Here is an 18,691-nt window from a genome sequence, read left to right as displayed (position 1 = left end):
GCCGGCGTGGTCACTATTAATGAACCCCGCGCGCTGATTGGTCGCCTGCCGGGGCGGGGCGCCGTTTGAACCCGCCCCACGGCTTCCGGTCGGGGCCGCGCGAGGTGTCGCGCGGGAGCTGGGCGGTCCCGGCGGGGCGGGTGGAGCAGGTGTCGGGTAGCGGGGAGCTCGAGCGCGTCGCGACCCACAGGAGGAGCGGCCTCCGGGGCCCCGCGGACCCAGACCCCTGCGATTCCGGGGGTCGGCCGGGGGCAGTCGTTTATCACTGAAAATGCACGCTTAAAGGTACACCCTCCTCCGTGAACTCTTCACTAAACCCCAGGCAGATATTTAAGAGTGGAAACACGTTCATTGTTTTGGCAATTTTATCTTCATTGTAGAAATTCAAACTGTACAGGAATTTACAGTTTCCCAACCTCCCGAAGTTACAGGACTGTGATTATCTTGCTCACCTTTCAATCTAAATGATAGCAGTTTCGGTGCAACCTTTCTGGCCCCATTTAATGCTTGATGTGAAAATGCACACACGCGCGCTCGCGTACATAATTGCACTCTACCCACCTTTTTATTGTTTTAAGTAGATAAGTGTTTTTATTAATAGACTTTATCTTTAGAGCAGTTTTTGGTTTTCAGAAAAATCGAGAAGGAAATAATAGAGTTCTTATACACCCCCTCCACACGTACACACGGTTTCATTTATTATAAACATTTTCCATGGGTGGGGTACATTTATTAAAATTGATGAAGCAATACTGATACATTATTATTCACTAAAGTCCATGGTTTACATTACGAATTATTGTGTTGTACAATTATGTTAAGTATCCACCATTACAGTATCATACAGAGTATTTGCACTGCCCTAAAACTCGTCTGCTTCTCCTATTCATCCCTCTCCCTGCCCCCGAACCCCTGGCAAATACTGATCTTTTCACTGTCTCTAGTTCTGCATTTTCCAGAATGTCATATAGTTGAAATCATACAGTATATAGCCCTTTCAGATTGGCTTCTTTCACTTAGTAATAGGCATTTTAAGTTTTCTCCATTCCTTTTCGTGGCTGGATGGCTCATTTCTTCTTAATGCTAAAGAATATTTCATTGTCTATATGTTCCACAATTTATCCATTCATCTATTATTTAGTTACCTGTTTTTGGCCATGCTGCGCAGCACACAGGATCTTAGGTCCCCAACCAGGGATTGAACCCGCGCCCCCTGCAGTGGAAGCAGAGTCTTAACCACTGGACCACCAGGGAAGTCCCTCCATTAACCTACTGAAGACATGTTGGTTGCATCCAAGTTTTGTCAATTATGAATAAAGCTGCTATTATCATTCATGTTTTGGTTTTCATGTGGACATTTTTTTTAAACTCCTTTGGGTAAATACCAAGAACTGTAATTGCTGGGTCACACTGTAAGATTATGTTTAGTTTTGTAAAAAACCGCCAAACTGGGACTTCCTTGGTGGCGCAGTGGTTAAGAATACGCCTGCCAATGCAGGGGACACGGGTTCGAGCCCTGGTCCAGGAAGATCCCACATGCTGCGGAGCATCTAAGCCCCTGTGCCACTACTGAGCCTGCGCTCTAGGGCCCGCGAGCCACAACTACTGAAGCCTGCTCGCCTAGAGCCCATGATCCGCAACAAGAGAAGCCACCGCAATGAGAAGTCTGTGCACCACAACGAAGAGTAGCCCCCGCTCGCCACAACTAGAGAAAAGCCCGAGCGTAGCAACAAAGACCCAATGCAGCCAAAAATAAAAATTAATTAATTAAAAAAAAAAAGAACCCACTAAACTGTCTTCCAGAATGAGCTGTACTATTTTGCACTTCCACCAGCAATGAATGAGAGTTCCTGTTGCTCCACATCCTTGCCAGCATTTCGTGTTGTCAGTGTTTTGGATTTTGGCCATGCTAATAGATGTGTAGAGGTATCTCATTTTATTTCCAATTCCCTAATGACAAATGATGTTGGGCACCTTTTCACATGCATATTTGCTGCCTGTACATCTCTTTGGTGAGGTGTCTGTTCAGATCTTTTGCCCAGTTTTTAAACTGAGCTGTTGGTTTTCTTAATTGGTGTCACACTATCCACTTTTCTACCATTTACATTTTTAACTTAATACTCTTCATAAATTCTGGCCATGTTTTACTTAATTTTATGTCATTCTGTTTATTAGATATATTTCACAGTGTTAGTGTACCATACTCCTAATAGATGAACGATATTTTGATTGTTCCCAATCTTTCATTACCATAAATAGTGCTCTTGTGAACATTTGTTCATACACCTGTATGTATCTGTTCCAGTTATCTACTGCTGCATAATAAAATACCTGAAAACTTCGTGGTTTAAAAGAAGCATTTTATTAGAGCTGACAATTTTTGTAGGTCAGGCACTCCAGCAAGGCTCAGTTAGATGATTCTTCTGTTCTTTGTGATGTGGTAGAGATCGCTGGTGTGGCTGGAAGGCTGCATTCAACTGGCACCAGGGACCAGAGCACCTACACGTTGCCTCTCCAGCCCAGTTGTGCTTCTTATGTGGCTGCTCAGGGCTTCTGGAGATTTCCAGGAGGCCCTGGTGGAAGCTGCCAGACTCTTGTGACCTCACCTTGGTCATCCCAGGACATCACCTCACCACATTCTATTGGTTGAGTCTGGGGCCAACCCAGACTCGAAGGGAAGGGAAAGTGGACCCCCACCTCTCAATGGGAGGAGTAGCGCAGTTGTGGCCATCTTAATCTACCACATTGTCTTATTAGTTCTTTTTTTTTTTTAAATATTTATTTATTTATTTGGCTCCGCCGGTTCTTAGTTGCGGCATGCAGGTTCTTTGTTGCAGCGTGTGGGATCTAGTTTCCTGACCAGGGATTGAACCCGGGCCCCCTGCATTGGGAGCGTGCAGTCTTAACCACTGCACCACCAGGAAAGTCCCGTCTTATTAGTTCTTCAAAATAGATTCTTAGAAATTGTATTGCTGGCTCAAAGGGTGTGTTCTAAGTGCTGATATTTCTAAATGCATTGCCCGAGGGGGGTTATACTGACACTCCTTTGAGTATGTTTCTACTTTTGTTAACCCTAGATTTCACCAGGCTTTATTATCTTTGCTTAACATGATAGGGAAAAAAAAAAAAAAAAACTCAGTGTTTTGTGTTTCTTTGATTTCAAGTGAGGCTAAACAGATTTTCACACATTTGTTGGCTGTTTGTAGTTCTTCTATCATTTTATGTCCTTTACTGTTATCGATGGGGAAATTGGTCTTCATGCCTTTCATCTAAAAAAAAATTCTTTATTATGAAGGGTAGTGGTCTTCCTGTATCATATAATGAAAATAACTCCTCCCAGATAGTGATGAATTCTCTTACAAAGACCGTTTTAGAAACTGCAAAAATGAGAGATGATTCCCTAACTATTGTCGACTGAAAAAAAAACGCACAACCTAAAAGTTGAGAATTCAGCTTTATTTGTCAGACTTTCTGAGAGACTGCTCTGAGGAGGTAAGAGAGGAGCCAGGATATATGAGAGTTTTTGCAACAAAAACCGCGCAGTCGGAACATCAAAAGAGTACTGTTAATTAAAGGAAACCAGACACCTCAAGTTAATGGATTTAACACTTTTCTATGTATGGGAAAATTCAAGAGTCTGGGCTCACTGAAATCATTCCTCTGATGTGCACCTTAACTATCTAGGGCCAGGATCCGGCTTTTCTCCCTCCTGAATCCCCTCAGGGTGCACCGTCAAGGGTGTCTGCAGTAGCTGCCGGCTTGATGGCTGCAACATCCTTTGTTTACTGATGCGGCAGAGACTATTTTTCATCCATGCTTTTTCTTTCAGTATGTTGCAATACTTTAGATAAATCTTTGATAACAAATTTCAACCTTGGGACTATTGACAGTTTGGGACCAGTAAGTCTTTCCTGGGGTGGGGGGGCGCCTCTCCTGTGCTTGGATGGCCGGCAACATCCCTGGCCTCCCCCACTAGATGCTTTTAGACCCCCCCCCCCAGGCTGTGACAGTCAAAATGTCCCCCAGTCAAGAGCCAGTGCTTTGGGGGAAGGCTAAGCTACTCTAACAAAGAAACCCAACCAAAACCCACTAGCACAGAAGGAATGTTATTCCTTATGTAACCGTCCAGGGGCCAGGCAGCCATGCTCCGTGGGGTTCCTCAGGGACCCAGATTCCTTCCAGCGTGGCGTCTGCCCCCAAAGGGCCTTGCCATTGTCTTCATGGTCAAGGCTGGATTGCAAGAAGGTGGTGGGGGGGGGGGGTTGGGGGAGAGGGAAAGTGCTCCGTCCACTGTCTGAAGGAGCACACACCACTGCTGCTCACATCTCATTGGCAGTAACGTAGCCACCTGGCCCCATCTACCTGCAGGGAGGGCTGAGCGATGGCATCTAACAGGGCAGTGATGTGCCCAGCACAATCTTATTCTTCTGGAAGTAGATGAGTGCTATGGACTGAATATCCCCCCCAAAAGTCATAGGCTGAATCCCTAAACCAACAATGTGACTGTATTTGAGAGATCATTTAAGAGGAAGAGAAACCAGACCTCTCTCTCTCTGTCCACAGCTGTACAGTGTGAAGGCCATGTGAGGACACAGTGAGAAGGTGGCCACCTGCAACCCAGAGGGAGAACATCAACCCTCCTGGCACCTTGAACTTGGCCCTCCAGCCTCCAAAACCGTGAGGAAGATGTTCTGCTGTTTAAGCCACTCAGCCTGTGGCATTTTGCTCTTGCAACCCGGCTAAGACAGGGAGAGAGTCTTTGATGGGTAGTAGCAAAGTCTGACCAATTCCTGTGATGGAAGTTGCAGTAGGACAGTAAGAGAGCTATGGGGCCTCTTTTTTAATGGCAAGTCTCAAACTCACAAAAGCAGAGAGGACCTAACAAACTCCACATGCCCATCAGCCAGCTTCAGCAATTCCGGCCAGCTTCTGGCCCTTCACCGGCCCCAAGCACACTCAGGCCCAGCGCCCTAGCTGGCATTGCCTCCATGAAGCAGATGCCCTTGTGCCCGCTACCAGGCCTCCGTGGCAGTGGAGACTCGCACTGCTCAGGGCAGACTGTGCGGAGACGGTTCTCAGCATAGCAAGCACAGAGACGGATGTACAGATGCAAGGACTCTCCTGTACCTGCGTCAGGGATGTGAGGTCACGACGGCATGCATGCAGGTGCTGCAGTCACCCTGTGACCACGAGGGACAAGCTAAGAGAACTGGTAAGTTGTTGACCCAACATCTGACGTCACTGAGTAGCAGAAACAGTTCTTGGCTGCCTAACTCTGGACTTTGTGTTATGTGAGATGATTAGATATCCTGGTGATTTAAGCCAGTTAGGCTGGCATTCTGGTACCTGCAGTCAAAGGCATGTTGGAAGAGGTGGAAGCAAAATTGCTTCCTGTATCTTAATAAGAAATTTCACTGTACTTGTGCCAGTTTAGCAATTTCTGCCATCAAAAGGGCATCCCCCGCATACAAGGACCCAGCAGCCAGGCTCCCCGCATTTCCATGGGTGACCAGGAAGGCTATGTGGCCACAAGCTGAGGTATTGCACGTGTTCCTGCCCGTCTGCCTGGTAAGTTCATCCTACAGATGTGGTACAAGGCTGTCCTGGGACTTGCCCAACCCCAGGAGGGTTCTCTTGTGTACTGTAATCCCTAACCCCTTCATCCTTTTGAAGGCAAGGAGATGAAAATTTCAGAACAAGACTGATTATTCAAAGGCAATGTTAAGTACTAGTGTTTGTATCAATGACCTTTCACTAGGTTGTACCGCAGTAACAAAGGACCCCAAAGTCTCGGTGGACCCGGCATCACAACTGTTTATTTCTTGCTGGTGCCACCTGTCAGCTGCAGTGGCTGTAGCTTGGCTGTGGCTGTTTGTTCATTCCAAGGTCCAGGGTGAAAAAGCAGCCCTAATCGTGCACATGCTGTTCTCACACTGGCGGCAGGAAGGGGAGGGGTGACCCGCACAACAGCTTTTAAAGTTTCTTCCTGAAAGTCAGCTCTGGTTACTTTACAGATGCCTTGGAAGTCACAGGGCCAAGCTCAACATCAAGGAAGAAAGCCAATAATTGGGAATGATAGAATCTACCACCCTTCTGGAACCCACAACCAAATCAAGCAACGGTCCATCAGGAAAACGTCAAGCGACCATAGGTGTCTGGGGTCACGGGAAATCAGGGGCTTGCACCGAATGAGGTGGGGGAGGAAAGTCAGGTAAACTGTTGCCACGACCTCAGCCCAAGCACCGAGGTGGACGGTCTGGAGCTCGCGGGGGTCCGCTGCCGTCCCCAGCCCTGGAGAGCCCTCGCCCGTCTCTCGTCTGCAGCAGGGAAGCAGGTGCTTCACGAAGGCTCCCTGGAGAGCAGCCCTGAAGTTCACGGCCACGCTGCCGGCTGCCTCCGGATTTCTCCTCGGCAAACTCGAACGTTCCAGAGGCAGTTCTGGGAAACGCGGCTCCCAGCTTGGCACGGGCCGAACGCTGGTGTCCGCCCCAACCCCCTAGGTTGAGGCCTGACCCCACCGTGACAGTACTTGGGGACAGGCCTCCGGGGCCATGAGGCCCAGAGGGCGGGACCCCTCGACGAGAAGGCGGCGGACGCGGTCTCACCTGGAACCGCCCCTAAGACGACAGCGGCCAACCTGACTGAGCGCTTCCCGGTGCCGGGGCGCCCGCCCTCAAGGTCCCCGCCGTCGGGAGTCGGCGGCGGGTGGGCCCCGAGGCCGCAGCCCCGAACTTTAGGAGCAGGGACGGGCGCCCGCGCCCATGACAGCGGCCCGCGCGGCAGAAGGCGCGTCCCGCTTCCGGCCCGCAAGAGGCGGTGCGACCGAGGCCCCGTCGGGCCAGTCGCGCCGCTTCCGCCGGACTAGTCCCAGCCAATCCGGCCCATCTGAGCCAATCCCGGCGCGCGCCGTGGGCGCCGGCCCATTGCAGCCAATGAGAGGTCCGGGCGGCCCCGCTGCGCTGGGGGCGGAGGCGGGAAGCGCGGCGATGGCGGGCAGGCGCGGCGCTCTCATCGTGCTGGAGGGTGTGGACCGCGCGGGGAAGAGCACGCAGAGCCGCAAGCTGGTAGACGCGCTGTGCGCCGCGGGCCACTGCGCCGAGCTGCTGCGCTTCCCGGGTGGGCGCGGCGGGCGCGGGGTTCCGGGATGTCGGGGGCCGGGGAGGGGATCCGGGGGCTACGGAGGCCTCGCCGGCTCCTGAGGACGAGAAGCGAAGGCCTCCTGCGCTGGACTCGCCCTCGTTTGTCCGCGGGTCGGAGCGCGGGGACTGGGCCCCCCTGTGGTCCCCGAGCCTCAGTGGGACTAGTCTGTGGTTCTGTTTTTGCGCAGCTGCCCCGCGGCTGATGTGCATAAAGTCACGTGTTTAGTGAGTCTTGACGCATGTACACCCAGGAAAGCGTCTTCACAACCAAGAGAATGGGTGTATCTGTGACCCCTGAAAGTTTCCTGGTGCTGCTTTGTAATCCAAGTCTCCGTTTTGTGTAATCCAAGTCTCCGTTTTGTCTTGGGTTTCCCGCCCCCCGCCCTTGCATGGTTGTTTACCCTGTGAAGGGTTTTGTGTCATATTTTTAATTTTTTAAGGTAGAACATTGATCTTGAAAATGCTGTAAAAATATCCATACTTAATCAAGAGAAGTTCAAGGTTTACAAACCAGGGGTAGGGGGATGGGGGGATGCTTTTTTAAATTTTCTTTTTTTTTTTTTTTTTTGGCCACACTGTGGCATGTGGAACTTCACTGACCAGGGATTGAACCCGTGCCCCCTGCGAGTCTCAACCACCGGGAAGTCCGAAAGTGCTTTTTTTGAATATTTATCATTTTAATCTTTAAGCCAGCCAGTCTACAAATCTTACACAGTTGATCCTTGAACAACATGGGTTTGAACTGCAGTGGTCCACTTACATGCATATTTTTTTCAATAAACACCTACAGTACCACGCAGTCCTGGGTTGGTGGAATGCAAGAATGCAGAACCTCAGATATGGAGGGCCGACTCTGGGAGTTGAATACCCTTCTTTTGGTATCAAGGTGGCTCCTGGTGCCGGTCCCCCTGGGTTGACAGTGCCTTTGCAGTTGCTGCTTCCTACCTGAGTTCCTTCTTCCTGAAGCGTTTTTCATCCTAGAGTGTCTGCACACTGCTGCCCTTTCTCAGGAAAAGGTGAACCTGTCTAAAGTTGTAAAATAAAACTCAAAGTTAGACTTGGGTCAGGGCCTGGAAATCTGGCACAAACTGTTAATGTGGATGGAGAGCCTGACGTCACTCTTGTGTGTTGCTCTCTTTTTTAGAAAGATCAACTGAAATTGGCAAGCTTCTGAGTTCCTACCTGGAAAAGAAGAGCGAGGTGGAGGACCACTCGGTGCACCTGCTCTTCTCTGCGAACCGCTGGGAACACGTGTAAACAACCTTGTCCTTCTGTCGCCCACCCCCACCCCACCCCCCGCTTCTGTGCCTCCCCCTGGGACTCTGAGTGCGGCTCTTGCTTCTGAGTGGTTGAGAGTCATGCTGGAGACTGTACCTTTACAAGGTTCTTTTATGCACGGATCCCAAAGAGCACTAGTTGATGCTTTTTTTTCTCCCCCCCCCCCCGCCCCTGGCTTTTTGTAATTAATAGACTGTAGGTAGTTTTAGATACACAGAAAAGAGTCCCCCATACCCCTGTCCCTTCCTCCTCGCCCAGAGCTGCTCTTATTTATGTCTTTGATGAACCAGTGTTGACACATCATTAAGTGAAGGTGAGTTTGTGTTGGGGTGTGCCCTCTCACGCCCTCTTTTTGATTTACATCATCTTGGTGGATTCCCTCTTCACCCAGCACAACTGTTGACGAAGTGCCTGTGGGGTACACTCTCAGGTGCTTCTGTTTCCATTTACACACGTATGTAGGTAACATATGTCATCGGAGGTGTTTTGTTTTAACGTGAACGAATGGGATCCTACCGTACAGATTCCCTCACAGCTGGCTTCCTAAGTCCGCCTCACAATCTACACTCTTCCTCTTCTCTCCCGTCCCGGCGGCCTGCTCTCCAGAAAGGCTGCTCCACCTTGGATTAAGTGATGCCAGTGGACGGACGTTCAGCTGGTTGTGCCTTGTTCCCTCTCACAAGCAAGCTGGCACTACTCTCCTCTGGCTTTGGCTTAGCTGGTAGTCTAGTCTGGAAAGGCCTCCCCCTCTGTGTATTAGATGAAAATGAGGGCAGATTTACAATCTTTAACACATCTGGAGTTTATTGACGTAAATGTTGTGCTTTTCGCTTTTTGTGGATTTGTAGAAAAGTAATGTCAGAGCAACTGAAAATGAAAAACGGTTCTGCCTCCATTCCCTAACGCTGTCTGCTTCCAGGACACAGGCCTGCAAGTCTCTGGGCCATTTGTTCTGCCACAGCTCCCCCTTCTGATTATTCCAGCCACTGCCATCAGATCAGGTTTGCTGACACTTGAAAGTCGTTGGCTGACAGGTCGGATGCCGGCCAGCGCTGTGGCCCCCAGTACCCCTCAGGTCTGGTGTGCAGGGCGGGCCTGGGAATGGGTGCTCAGTTAACCTGGGCTGTTTTGAGTCCACCCTGGTGCTCGGAGCACTTTCTGAGGGAACTCTGGTTACTTCCTCAGCCCCTGGTTTTCTGCTCTTTTGCTGTGCTGCGTCTTTACTAGGTCAGTTGCTGGTCGTGGAAGTCATCTCCCCTCCCAGCTGCTGTGCGGTTTCCCTGGCACCGATTCTGGTAACGGCCTCCGCTTCCCTCCCCGGCTGTTTGCCAAAACCTACTGATCCTCTAGGGCCATCCAGGAATTAAATTCCTGGAAATGAGCAATATCTCTTACTTTCCATAGCAATTTAGCAATGTTCTTCTCTACCTATTTTTAAACTTTTTATTCCGAAATAGTTTCAATCAGACAGGAAAGCTGCGGGAGTAGCACCGAGAATTCCCGGTGCCCTTCCCCAAGCTTCACCCGTTAATAACATTTTGCCACATTTGCTTTACCATTTGCTCACTCTTTAAAAATCAAGGGCTATTTTATGAAATGCCGGGTTTACCTGATGTTTCCTCACGAGTAGATTTGGGTTTGCATTTTTGGTAGGAATACCGCAGAAGTGCCATTGGGTCCTCTTGAGGGCATCGTGGCAGGATGCGAGGCCACTTGGGTTTCCCCTGATGAGTAAGGGGGCTGCTGGCCAGGCTCTTCCACTAAGTGACTCTCTTTCCTGTTGTAAATAGTCAAAAGGGGAACTCATAAACCCATAAATATCCCCTTTCTATGAAACTCACCTCCTAGTTTGTGTTGGTTAGTCATCCTGCTGGAGTCCGTTATTGTGATTTTCTGATTCTGTCATTCCCTCCACACTGATCAGCTGGCATTCTGTGTAAGGAAGAGCTTTCCTGCCTTCCCCGTCCGTCCATCCGTCCGTCCATCGTCAGTACGGACTCTGGGTCATAAGCGCTAGTGGTCGTCGTTCTGCTGTTGGGATTGTCCCAGCCTTGGCCTGTGGGAATCCCTTCAGGCTGGCTCCTTCGTCCCTTGGACGTGTTCTTAGCATGGCGAGGTGTTCCGGCTTTCCGTGCCTTCTCCTGCGTTAGCCGGGGCCAGCTGTTCTCTCCGCTTTGTGGAGGGTGGACTTCAGAGACCGACGTCTGCTCCTCAGCGTCTGCACGTGTTCACGTCCCCCGCATCTGTCTGACCCCTGCCATCTCGTCCAGCACCCGGGCTCCTCTGCCCCGCCTGCCCTCCACGGGCTGGTTTTAGGATCACCGCCCCCACCTATGTAAAGCCTGCCTGGGGCTCATGGGTGGTTGCAGCTCTGTCGTTAGAATGAGGGCACACGGTGCTGTGTCCAAACATCTCAAGCATGCCTTTGCCCTTCCACTGTGTTCATTTGGGATATGGGTAGGTTCATTTGACTGTATACAATTTTAGGGGTTTTTTTCTTTTTTTTTTTCCCATTCTTGTTGATTTCAGTTTTTGAATACGTAAAACATGAAATGGTTCTAAGGGTCAGAATCATACAGAAAGGTCACTGTCCTGCCCATCCCCTTTCCATCCAAGCCCTGCCCTCCCCTGTCGGTAAGCAGGCCCATTCACTTCTAAACAAAGTCAGCAGATACCTGTTGTCTTGACTCACCTTCTGTCTGATATAAAGGCAGCCACCTGTGTGCTCAATGTGCTTTGCTTTGTTAGCAACGTGTCAGGAGGGCGTTTATGGGGCATCTTTCTCGTTCTCTGTACAGTTGCATCTTCTGTGCTCGTGCCGTATTCTACCAGCGTTCTGTTCACAAGATGAGGTAGTTTTAAGTGTTGATAATTTGCACTTAGGAATGACGCTGTGGTGGGAATCGCGTCTCACTGTTGGAGGCGCCCCTGCCGTGCTGTTCTGTGAGCTTCTCACCGTGACAGTAGCAGACGCCTTTTGTTCCCCAAGTACAAGCAGTGCTTCTGGCCGATGCCAAGCCTCTGTCTGCACCCACCTTGCTAAGGTCTCGGGGCCGGAGGGTGGTGGGGACCTGCTGCCTCCTGCTGGAGGGTGTCCTGGCTCCCAGGTGGACGCACGAGCATCCTTCATCACCTCCGGGCCACGTCCAGCCTTCCCTCCTGTTGGCCTGGCCCCTGCTCTCCCCGCAGGGCCCGGCCCCTCCTCTCCCCGCAGGGCCCGGCCCCTCCGCTCCCGGACAGCCGAGCTGCCTCTGGACAGCTGCCAATGCCAGTTGTATTTATCCCCTTTAGTGGAGTTGTCTTTTCGTGCTGGGCTTTGCTGGGAGTGAAGAGTCAGAGCCTTGGGGGATGACAGTCAGGCTACAGATTGCTGCCCGTGCATGATTCCTTCATCATGTTGGCTTCTGAATTGAATTGTGTCGTCAGGGTGATTTGAGCATGAGACTTCAGGGCCCACGAAGCCAGGACCATGGCTCACAGGCATTCTCTTTTTTGTAGGCCGCTAATTAAGGAGAAACTGAGCCAGGGCGTCACCCTGGTCGTGGACAGGTACGCCTTTTCCGGGGTCGCCTTCACCAGCGCCAAGGAGGTGAGTGCAGCTCGGCCCCAGCGCGTGGTTTGTGCCTGGTGTGGACTCAGTGTGGTCCCCGTGGGCACAGAGCAGTCGCAGCACGAGTCTCTTCATGTCACTGCCTCTAGGGGTTTGAGATCCCCGTGTTCGCCAGGTTAATTTGGTCTTTATTGACGAGAAGAGAGACCTTTTTTGTAGCTGCAGGTTGTTTTCACAGATACAACTGCGTTTTTCATTTGGCCGACACATTTCACATGATACATTTACACAGATGGTCCATCGGCAGACCTGTTTCATCCAGCGTCTTGTTTTCGGAAAAGACGGTGAGAGTGTCTGGGTTGCTTTCATGCTGTGTTCCTGACCCCCTGTTCCAGGGAGCTGCTGTTTCACAGGCATAATGGCAGTGACTACACTGCCCTTTTTTCCTGCTTTTTATTTAAAAATTTTCAAACATACACCAGCAGAGAAAAGAAGCCACCCAGCACCGTCACCTGCCTCAGAACCTTCTGGTCTCTGTGACCCCCAGACACATCATCAGTCCCTTCATAAACATGTCGGTGCACATCCCCAAAACAACTTTTCAGAACCCTCGTCTCACCCCATTCCGGAATGTCATCATTCAGTCAGTGCAGAGGTCCCAGCGCTCTCAGGAGCCGGGTGATCCGGCTTGTGTTTTTACAGCTCGATTGAATCAGAACCCAGCCAGTTAAGGTCCATTCTTGAAACGTCTCTTGAATCTCTCGATACGTAGGTTCCTGCATCTCTTTTCTTCCTTCCGCTAAAATGTTTGAATTGTTTATTTTCCCAAGTCGCCCATCAAGAGGCCCAGCGTGCCTGGTTGTCTGCGTTTTGTGCTAACAGTCTTTATCGCGGTTAGTTCACGAAGCGCTGCACAATGGCAGCCTTCTAGCCCCGCCAGTCCTCCCGCGAGCTGGGTCCTCCTTTAGGGCGGTCCCCCGAGGCACCGGCCACACGGCTCCGTCTGTGAAAAGCACGCGGGCTCGGGCAGGGCCGACGGGCCCCCTTCTCCCGTCAGGGCGTCCTGGCAGCACAAGGCTCTGGGCCCACAGCTGGGTTCTAACCCTAAATCTTCAGAGCTGTGTGGCTCTCTCTTTCTCTAGAAGTGGGGACACTATTTTTAGAGTCGCGAGGATGAATGAGATGGGACGTGCAGGAGACAGCACACGGGGCGCTGGCGAGCGTCTCCAGGATTGGGGTCCTCCCCTCTCTGTGGAAGGGGGTGACGCCCTGGCCCGTCTGCTGCCGCTGCTTGGCCAGAGGGTGTGGGGCGCACGCACGATGCCCTCGGTCCCGGGCCCTGAGTGACGCGTCCTGGGCCCCGGGGTGTTCTGTCCACTGTGTACGTATTCACACGTCAAAACACAGGAAGGTGATGGGAGAGAAAGCAAAACGCTGGAGACCTAAGGACAGAGCTGCTGCTGTGTAAGAACTCTCCCCTCAAACGTCAGCTCGCCTCTCCCCCTTTTTGATGAATTTTGAAACCAGGAGTGAGAGCGCGTTAGGCTGGCTCCATAACGGTTGGGTTCTTCGTCGCCAGAATTTCTCTCTGGACTGGTGCAAGCAGGCGGACGTGGGCCTCCCCAAGCCGGACCTGGTCGTGTTCCTGCAGCTGCAGCTGCCGGAGGCCGCCGCGAGGGGCGAGTTCGGCCGTGAGCGCTACGAGAGCAGCCCTTTCCAGCAGCGGGCCCTGCAGCGCTTCCAGCAGCTCCTGGGAGACTCCAGTCTGCCGTGGAAGGTGGGCGCGGTGCCCGGGCCCTCCTGGGGGCGGCGCTTTCTGGTCCTGGGGTTGGTGCAGGACGTGGGTCGGTGCCCTGATGCTGGCCCAGGGCAGGGCTGCACGGGCAGCGGCTCCAGAGCAGCCGTCCGCGCGGGGGACCCTGTGCCGAGCCGGCCGTCCAGCGGGCTCCCGTCCCCTGCTGGGCGTCAGCTGTGCAAGGCCAGTGTCCAGAACGCCGAGTCCGCAGGGGTCAGGCGGCGGCACCTCCGCTCCCGCGTAACCGGCTCGAGCGTGGGGCCTCCCAGCCCCTCCACGTGGCTCCAGGCAGCCCGCGCCCGCCACAGCTGCCGCCTCCCTGCTCTCCGTCCCCGCAGCCTGGCGCCCGCCCACCTCAGGGCACGTGCCCCGGCGCCCCGGCCCATCCTCCCTGCACGCGCCCGCCTGGCACGGCCGCTGCTCTCTCACTGCTGGCGGTGTCCTCGCCACTTGGGCAGGTTCCGGGGTTTGGGTTCTTGGCTCTGGCACCTCGTGCTTCTCCCTCGCCCTCCGGCTGTGCCTCCCCGCTGTCCTGCCCTGGGTGGTGCTGGTCTGTGGCCAGGGCCGGGGCTCCTCTGTGTGCAGGTGCGAAGTACACCCTTGACCTTTCCGTTTGTCTCCTGTGTGCTCAGGGGGGTGGAAGGAAGGGCGTGTCTTTCCCCAGACGGAGGCTGCAGTGTGGTGCCTCAAATCCCCGTCACCTCTCTGCTGGCTGCTTCTATCAGCTACTGAATTCCAGAGCTTTCCTCTGTTTCTCGGGGTTTTGTTTTTGGCTGTGCCATGCGGCCTGTGTGTGGGATTAGTTCCCCGACCAGGGATCGAACCCCTGCCCCCTGCATTGAGAGCACTGGACCGCCAGGGAAGTCCCTCTCTGTTTTTTTTTAACTAGTTCTACATGGTGTGAGTTCCTCTTGATTTATACTAGATTTCAGCACCTGCTAGGAGGAACACGACAAGACTTAACAGCATCGGGAACGTGAAAGGGGAAGGCCAGCCGGCGCTCTCCTCTTCTTCCTGCACTGAGTTTTCGTCTTGTCTCGTTTCCCACAGCTCTAAGAACTTCCTTTAATGTTTCCTGTAGGGCAGGTCTCCTGGCATAGCATCCTCAGCTTTTGTTTATCTGAAAACTTATTTTTCAAATTTTTAAAACAGTCACAAACTTACAGAAAAGTTGTAAGTACGATACAAGGAATTCTTCCCCAGGACCATTTGAGAATAAATTAGTAGCTGACACCCCCTCCCTGTCACAATGGGGGCCAGTCACATGGATCTGCTCCTAGTGCCTGACCCCCCTGGTCCCGCTAGTGACCCTTGTAACAAAGGACGTAGTTCACAGGCACACTCTCTGGCCTCCAGCCTGTGACTTTCTCAACCTTGACTTTTTTGAAGGTCGCAGCAGTCGCTTTGTAGCCAAACCTCAGAATGACTTTGTGATTGGATCAGGTCGTGTGTCCTTGGTGGGCTGTCGCTGCCCCGTCACGGGCTGCGCGCCTTCGGTGTGTCGCGCTCCAGCGACGCTCCCCTTGACCTCTGGGTTAAGCGGTTCACGGTGAAGTCGCTCCGCGTCCCTCTGCGAGGTGGTGCTTTGAAGCCATGTAAAAACCTCGCTGCTCATAGATTTGCAGTTCGTTTATATGTTTACACTTACACGGACTCATGTTTGTATGGCTTACTCACCAGCAACCCGTTTTCCTCGCAACTGGAGGCGCAGATGGCCCCAGGTCTGGCCCCTGGGTGACCCCCACCCCAGCCCCGGGGCCTTCTGATCAGTTCCCTTCACTTCCGGGCCCTTCCCGCTCCCGGCCCATTACGATCGATCTCTGGGCTCACCCTGTGCCTTCCCGGCCCAGCGTCCCGAGTTGTTCCTGATTCCATTTTATGGAGAAAGAGATAGAGACGGTTATTTGGGCCCCCAGAGGACGAGGGGTATCCACGTACAGGTTCACACGGGAGGTGCCACGCACCGTGAGCTGCCTGGGTTGGTTCTGTGCCAGAGCTCTGCCACTGGGGCTGTGGACGGTAGGGTGACCTTCAGGCGGGGCAGGGGGGCCCGTGGGGAGGCGGTGTCGCTCCTGATAGACTTCGTGCAGCGGTTACAGCTGTCTGAGCGTGTCTACACCCTGGAGCTTTTCCGGAGTTTGCTGCCCCAGAGGCTGCCTAGAGGCTCTTGGCGCCCAGGGCCGAGCCTTGGCTGAGGAGGGGCTCCCAGGCACGTCCACCCTCGTGGGGCCCAGTACGTGTCCCTCCCTCCGGTGGAGGGTCGCTCCTCCCGTGGGCTGGCTCCCCGGTGACCGAAGGCCCACGGGTCGGCAAGGGGGGCAGCCAGCTGTCGGGACGAAGCCCGTCGTACCAGGGAGAGGAGTCGGACCCGAATTGGGCTCCCGGCAGAACTTGGGGTCCAGGCAGGTCCGGGCGCAGCCGTGGAGGGGCGGGAATGGGCGCTGCCCTCGCCGCCTCTGCTGGTGGCACCGGGGTCCCCTGGGGGTGAGCGTCTGGCCGGGGCTGCAGCCGGGGGGCCGGGCGGCTCGGTCCCAAGGACCCGTCCAGCTCCCTGTCCCCAGGGGAGGCCGGGGGTCAAGGACCCCGGAGGAGCGGAAGCCGTGCCCTCCGGAACCTGACCCGCCCACTGAGAACATTAACCTGTCTCTCCCCCGCCCCCGCCCCGGCCCAGACAGTGGACGCCTCCAGGAGCATCGAGGACGTCCACCGGGAAATCCGCGTGCTGTCTGAGGGCGCCATGCGGGCCGCTGCACACAGGCCGCTGGGGCAGCTGTGGACGTAGAGGGACAGGACCCCCGTCTGCCATCCGCAAGGCAGGAGCCGCGTGTGCACAGCGACCGGGGGGCGAAGCAGGGCTCCCCGTGGAGCGGCCTGCGGGGCGGCCTTCTCCTGCCCTCACCTGTGCCCCGAAGATACTAATAAATTAGTTATTGTGTTCTGCTTACTGAAGTTTCACAGTGACTGTGTCCAGGCAGTTCCATCGGGGTCGCTGATCTCCTTGTGGACGTCTTCAGATACCCGTAAAGATGAAATGAAAACGGCTGTGGGCAGCCCTGGGCCTGGCATGCATCAGCCGTGCCTGGGCTCTGAGCGCCGGCCTAACGTGCCAACCTCACAAGGCCTGACCGGGCTGCGTCCGAGCGGCGGCGCCCGTCTCCTCGGAGCACGCCCAGTGCTCGCTTTGCTCTTCCCTCTGTTAAGGTCTGAGACGCAGGTGTGTAGTCGCTGCATCCTGTGAAGTTACTCCAGGATGCAGTGGCCCTGCAGTGGACGGTGGGCAGAGCCCCCGTCTGCAGGGCACCACAGGTCTCAGCGCCCTTCTGTGCGTGCCAGGAGACTGGATTCCGAGCAGAACAAGAGGATGTGACAGTTTAAAGTGTCACAAGACAGTCTGACCAGGGCTTGAGGGAAAACCCGCATGTGGCCAAGCGGGTCCCAGCTCAGCGGTGGCGCCCACTCCCCGCACCGGGCAGGGTCCCTTCTCGTCCAGGTTGAATAGATGAGGCTGCCCATCCACAGGTGCTTGGCAGGTGGGGGCAGCCCAGCCCTCAAGGGAGGACAGAGGACACAAGCGCTGGGGGTGGCTGGAGCTGTGCACGCGGACGGCTGTGCGGTCAGTTCACAGCGGGTCCTGCTGATGGCACCAGGCTGGCCTTGGGCGCCCGTCTGTCTGAAGGGCCTGGCTGTGTCCACCCCGACGTGCAGCACACGCTCGAGGTCAGAACTTGGGGCCCGTGACCCAGTGACAGAAACAGTTGGGAACCGCTCGCAGAGTCAGACCACTTTCGTTCCGGAGTCCCAGGGTCACCCGTGGGCGTGGCCTGGCAACCCTCCCATCCACCTGCCTTTTGATCTTTCACACGACCAAGGCCACGTCCTAGGTGAAGAAAACGAAACGTGGGGCGGGGGTCTTGAGAGTACCGGGCCGTCAGGGAGGCTGCGTCGGCTGTGGACCTGGGTGGGAGGCCCGGAGCGCGCCGGGCGGGCCCCCGAGTGGGAGCTGGGCACCAGACGAGAGTTCTCTGGCCCAGGCCAGGAGCGGGGCCACGGAGGCCCAGCGCAGACCCTCTCAGGGCTCGGCCGTGCGGGCGGGGGCGGGCCGGAGCCCAGGGGAGGAGAGGCCGGAGCTGAGTGGGGCCCACGGGCAGCTGGATGGTGTGAAGACAGAAATGGCCCCGGAGGCCGCAAAATTAACGGGCCACTTAAACTTTCTTCAGTACGCCCAGCACGGGTTTTAAAACATCTTGCCAGGGCTGCGGCAGCCGGCACTGCCGAGGGGGCCGCGTGTCCAGAGGCGCCCTGACCCTCTGGCTTCCCCTAAAGAAGCCTGTTGGGCCCCACGGCCGGCAGAATGACAGCCCCCAGAGACATCCTCGTCCTGACCCCCGGAGCCTGGGAGTAGGGCGCCCACCTGGCCAAAGGCACCAGGAGGTGGGAGGCCACCCTAGATCGCCCAGGAGGCGGGAGGGGCCCGCTCAGAGGAGACGATGACGGCTCTGCGGGGGGTGCGGGGGGGGGGCGGGTGTTGATTCAGGGGACGCGGGGGCTTCTAGGAGCCGGAAAGGACAGGTAGCCAGTTCCCTGGGGCCCCAGGGGGACAGCCCTGGTGACCTCTGCCCGCCAGGACCCTGGGAGGTAAGTGTTGTCTCTGGCCCCTGCGTGTGGAGGGCGTCGCAGCTCAAGAAGCCAACGCGACCATTTCTAGAGGCCAGGACTCAGGTTCTGAGCCATGGCGCTTCCTGCTGTCCTGTCTGGCCTTGGTCCCCTTGCACCAGACTGGAGGGTGGGCGGGCAGGCGGAAGCGGGGAGCCGAGTGGGCCGGGGTCGCTCCGAGCGTCCCACCAGGACTTCCCGGCAGGGCGAGAGGCCCTTGTTCACATCCTTGGTGGCCCGCTCGGGGGTGACCGGCTGAGGCACGGGGCGCCTACA

General features: G+C 54.8%; 1 protein-coding gene and 1 long non-coding RNA gene across 3 annotated transcripts; both read left to right on the top strand.

Annotated features, from left to right (window-relative positions):
* The first annotated feature begins 135 nt into the window (after window positions 1-135).
* On the top strand, window positions 136-5,552 carry LOC132369374 (uncharacterized). The gene is made up of 3 exons (XR_009504358.1): window positions 136-285; window positions 4,564-5,212; window positions 5,430-5,552. It is a non-coding gene; the product is annotated as an uncharacterized LOC132369374 (long non-coding RNA).
* Window positions 5,553-6,949: 1,397 nt separating this feature from the next.
* DTYMK (deoxythymidylate kinase) lies at window positions 6,950-16,706 on the top strand. 2 transcript variants are annotated; one of them, XM_059929184.1, is made up of 5 exons: window positions 6,950-7,116; window positions 8,284-8,392; window positions 11,916-12,006; window positions 13,619-13,744; window positions 16,434-16,706. In XM_059929184.1, exons 1-5 carry the CDS (start codon window positions 6,987-6,989, stop codon window positions 16,542-16,544), a joined length of 567 nt encoding a protein of 188 aa, XP_059785167.1. In that variant the 5' UTR covers window positions 6,950-6,986; the 3' UTR covers window positions 16,545-16,706. The 2 variants fall into 2 exon arrangements, with proteins under 2 accessions (XP_059785167.1, XP_059785166.1); XM_059929183.1 differs by having other exon boundaries at window positions 6,951-7,116; window positions 13,547-13,744.
* The last annotated feature ends 1,985 nt before the right edge of the window (window positions 16,707-18,691 follow it).

Source organism: Balaenoptera ricei, chromosome 7 (assembly GCF_028023285.1).
Source record: "Balaenoptera ricei isolate mBalRic1 chromosome 7, mBalRic1.hap2, whole genome shotgun sequence".
NCBI lineage: Eukaryota > Metazoa > Chordata > Mammalia > Artiodactyla > Balaenopteridae > Balaenoptera > Balaenoptera ricei.
Note: the sequence above shows the minus strand (reverse complement) of the source record. Positions and strands in the feature narration are given on the sequence as shown.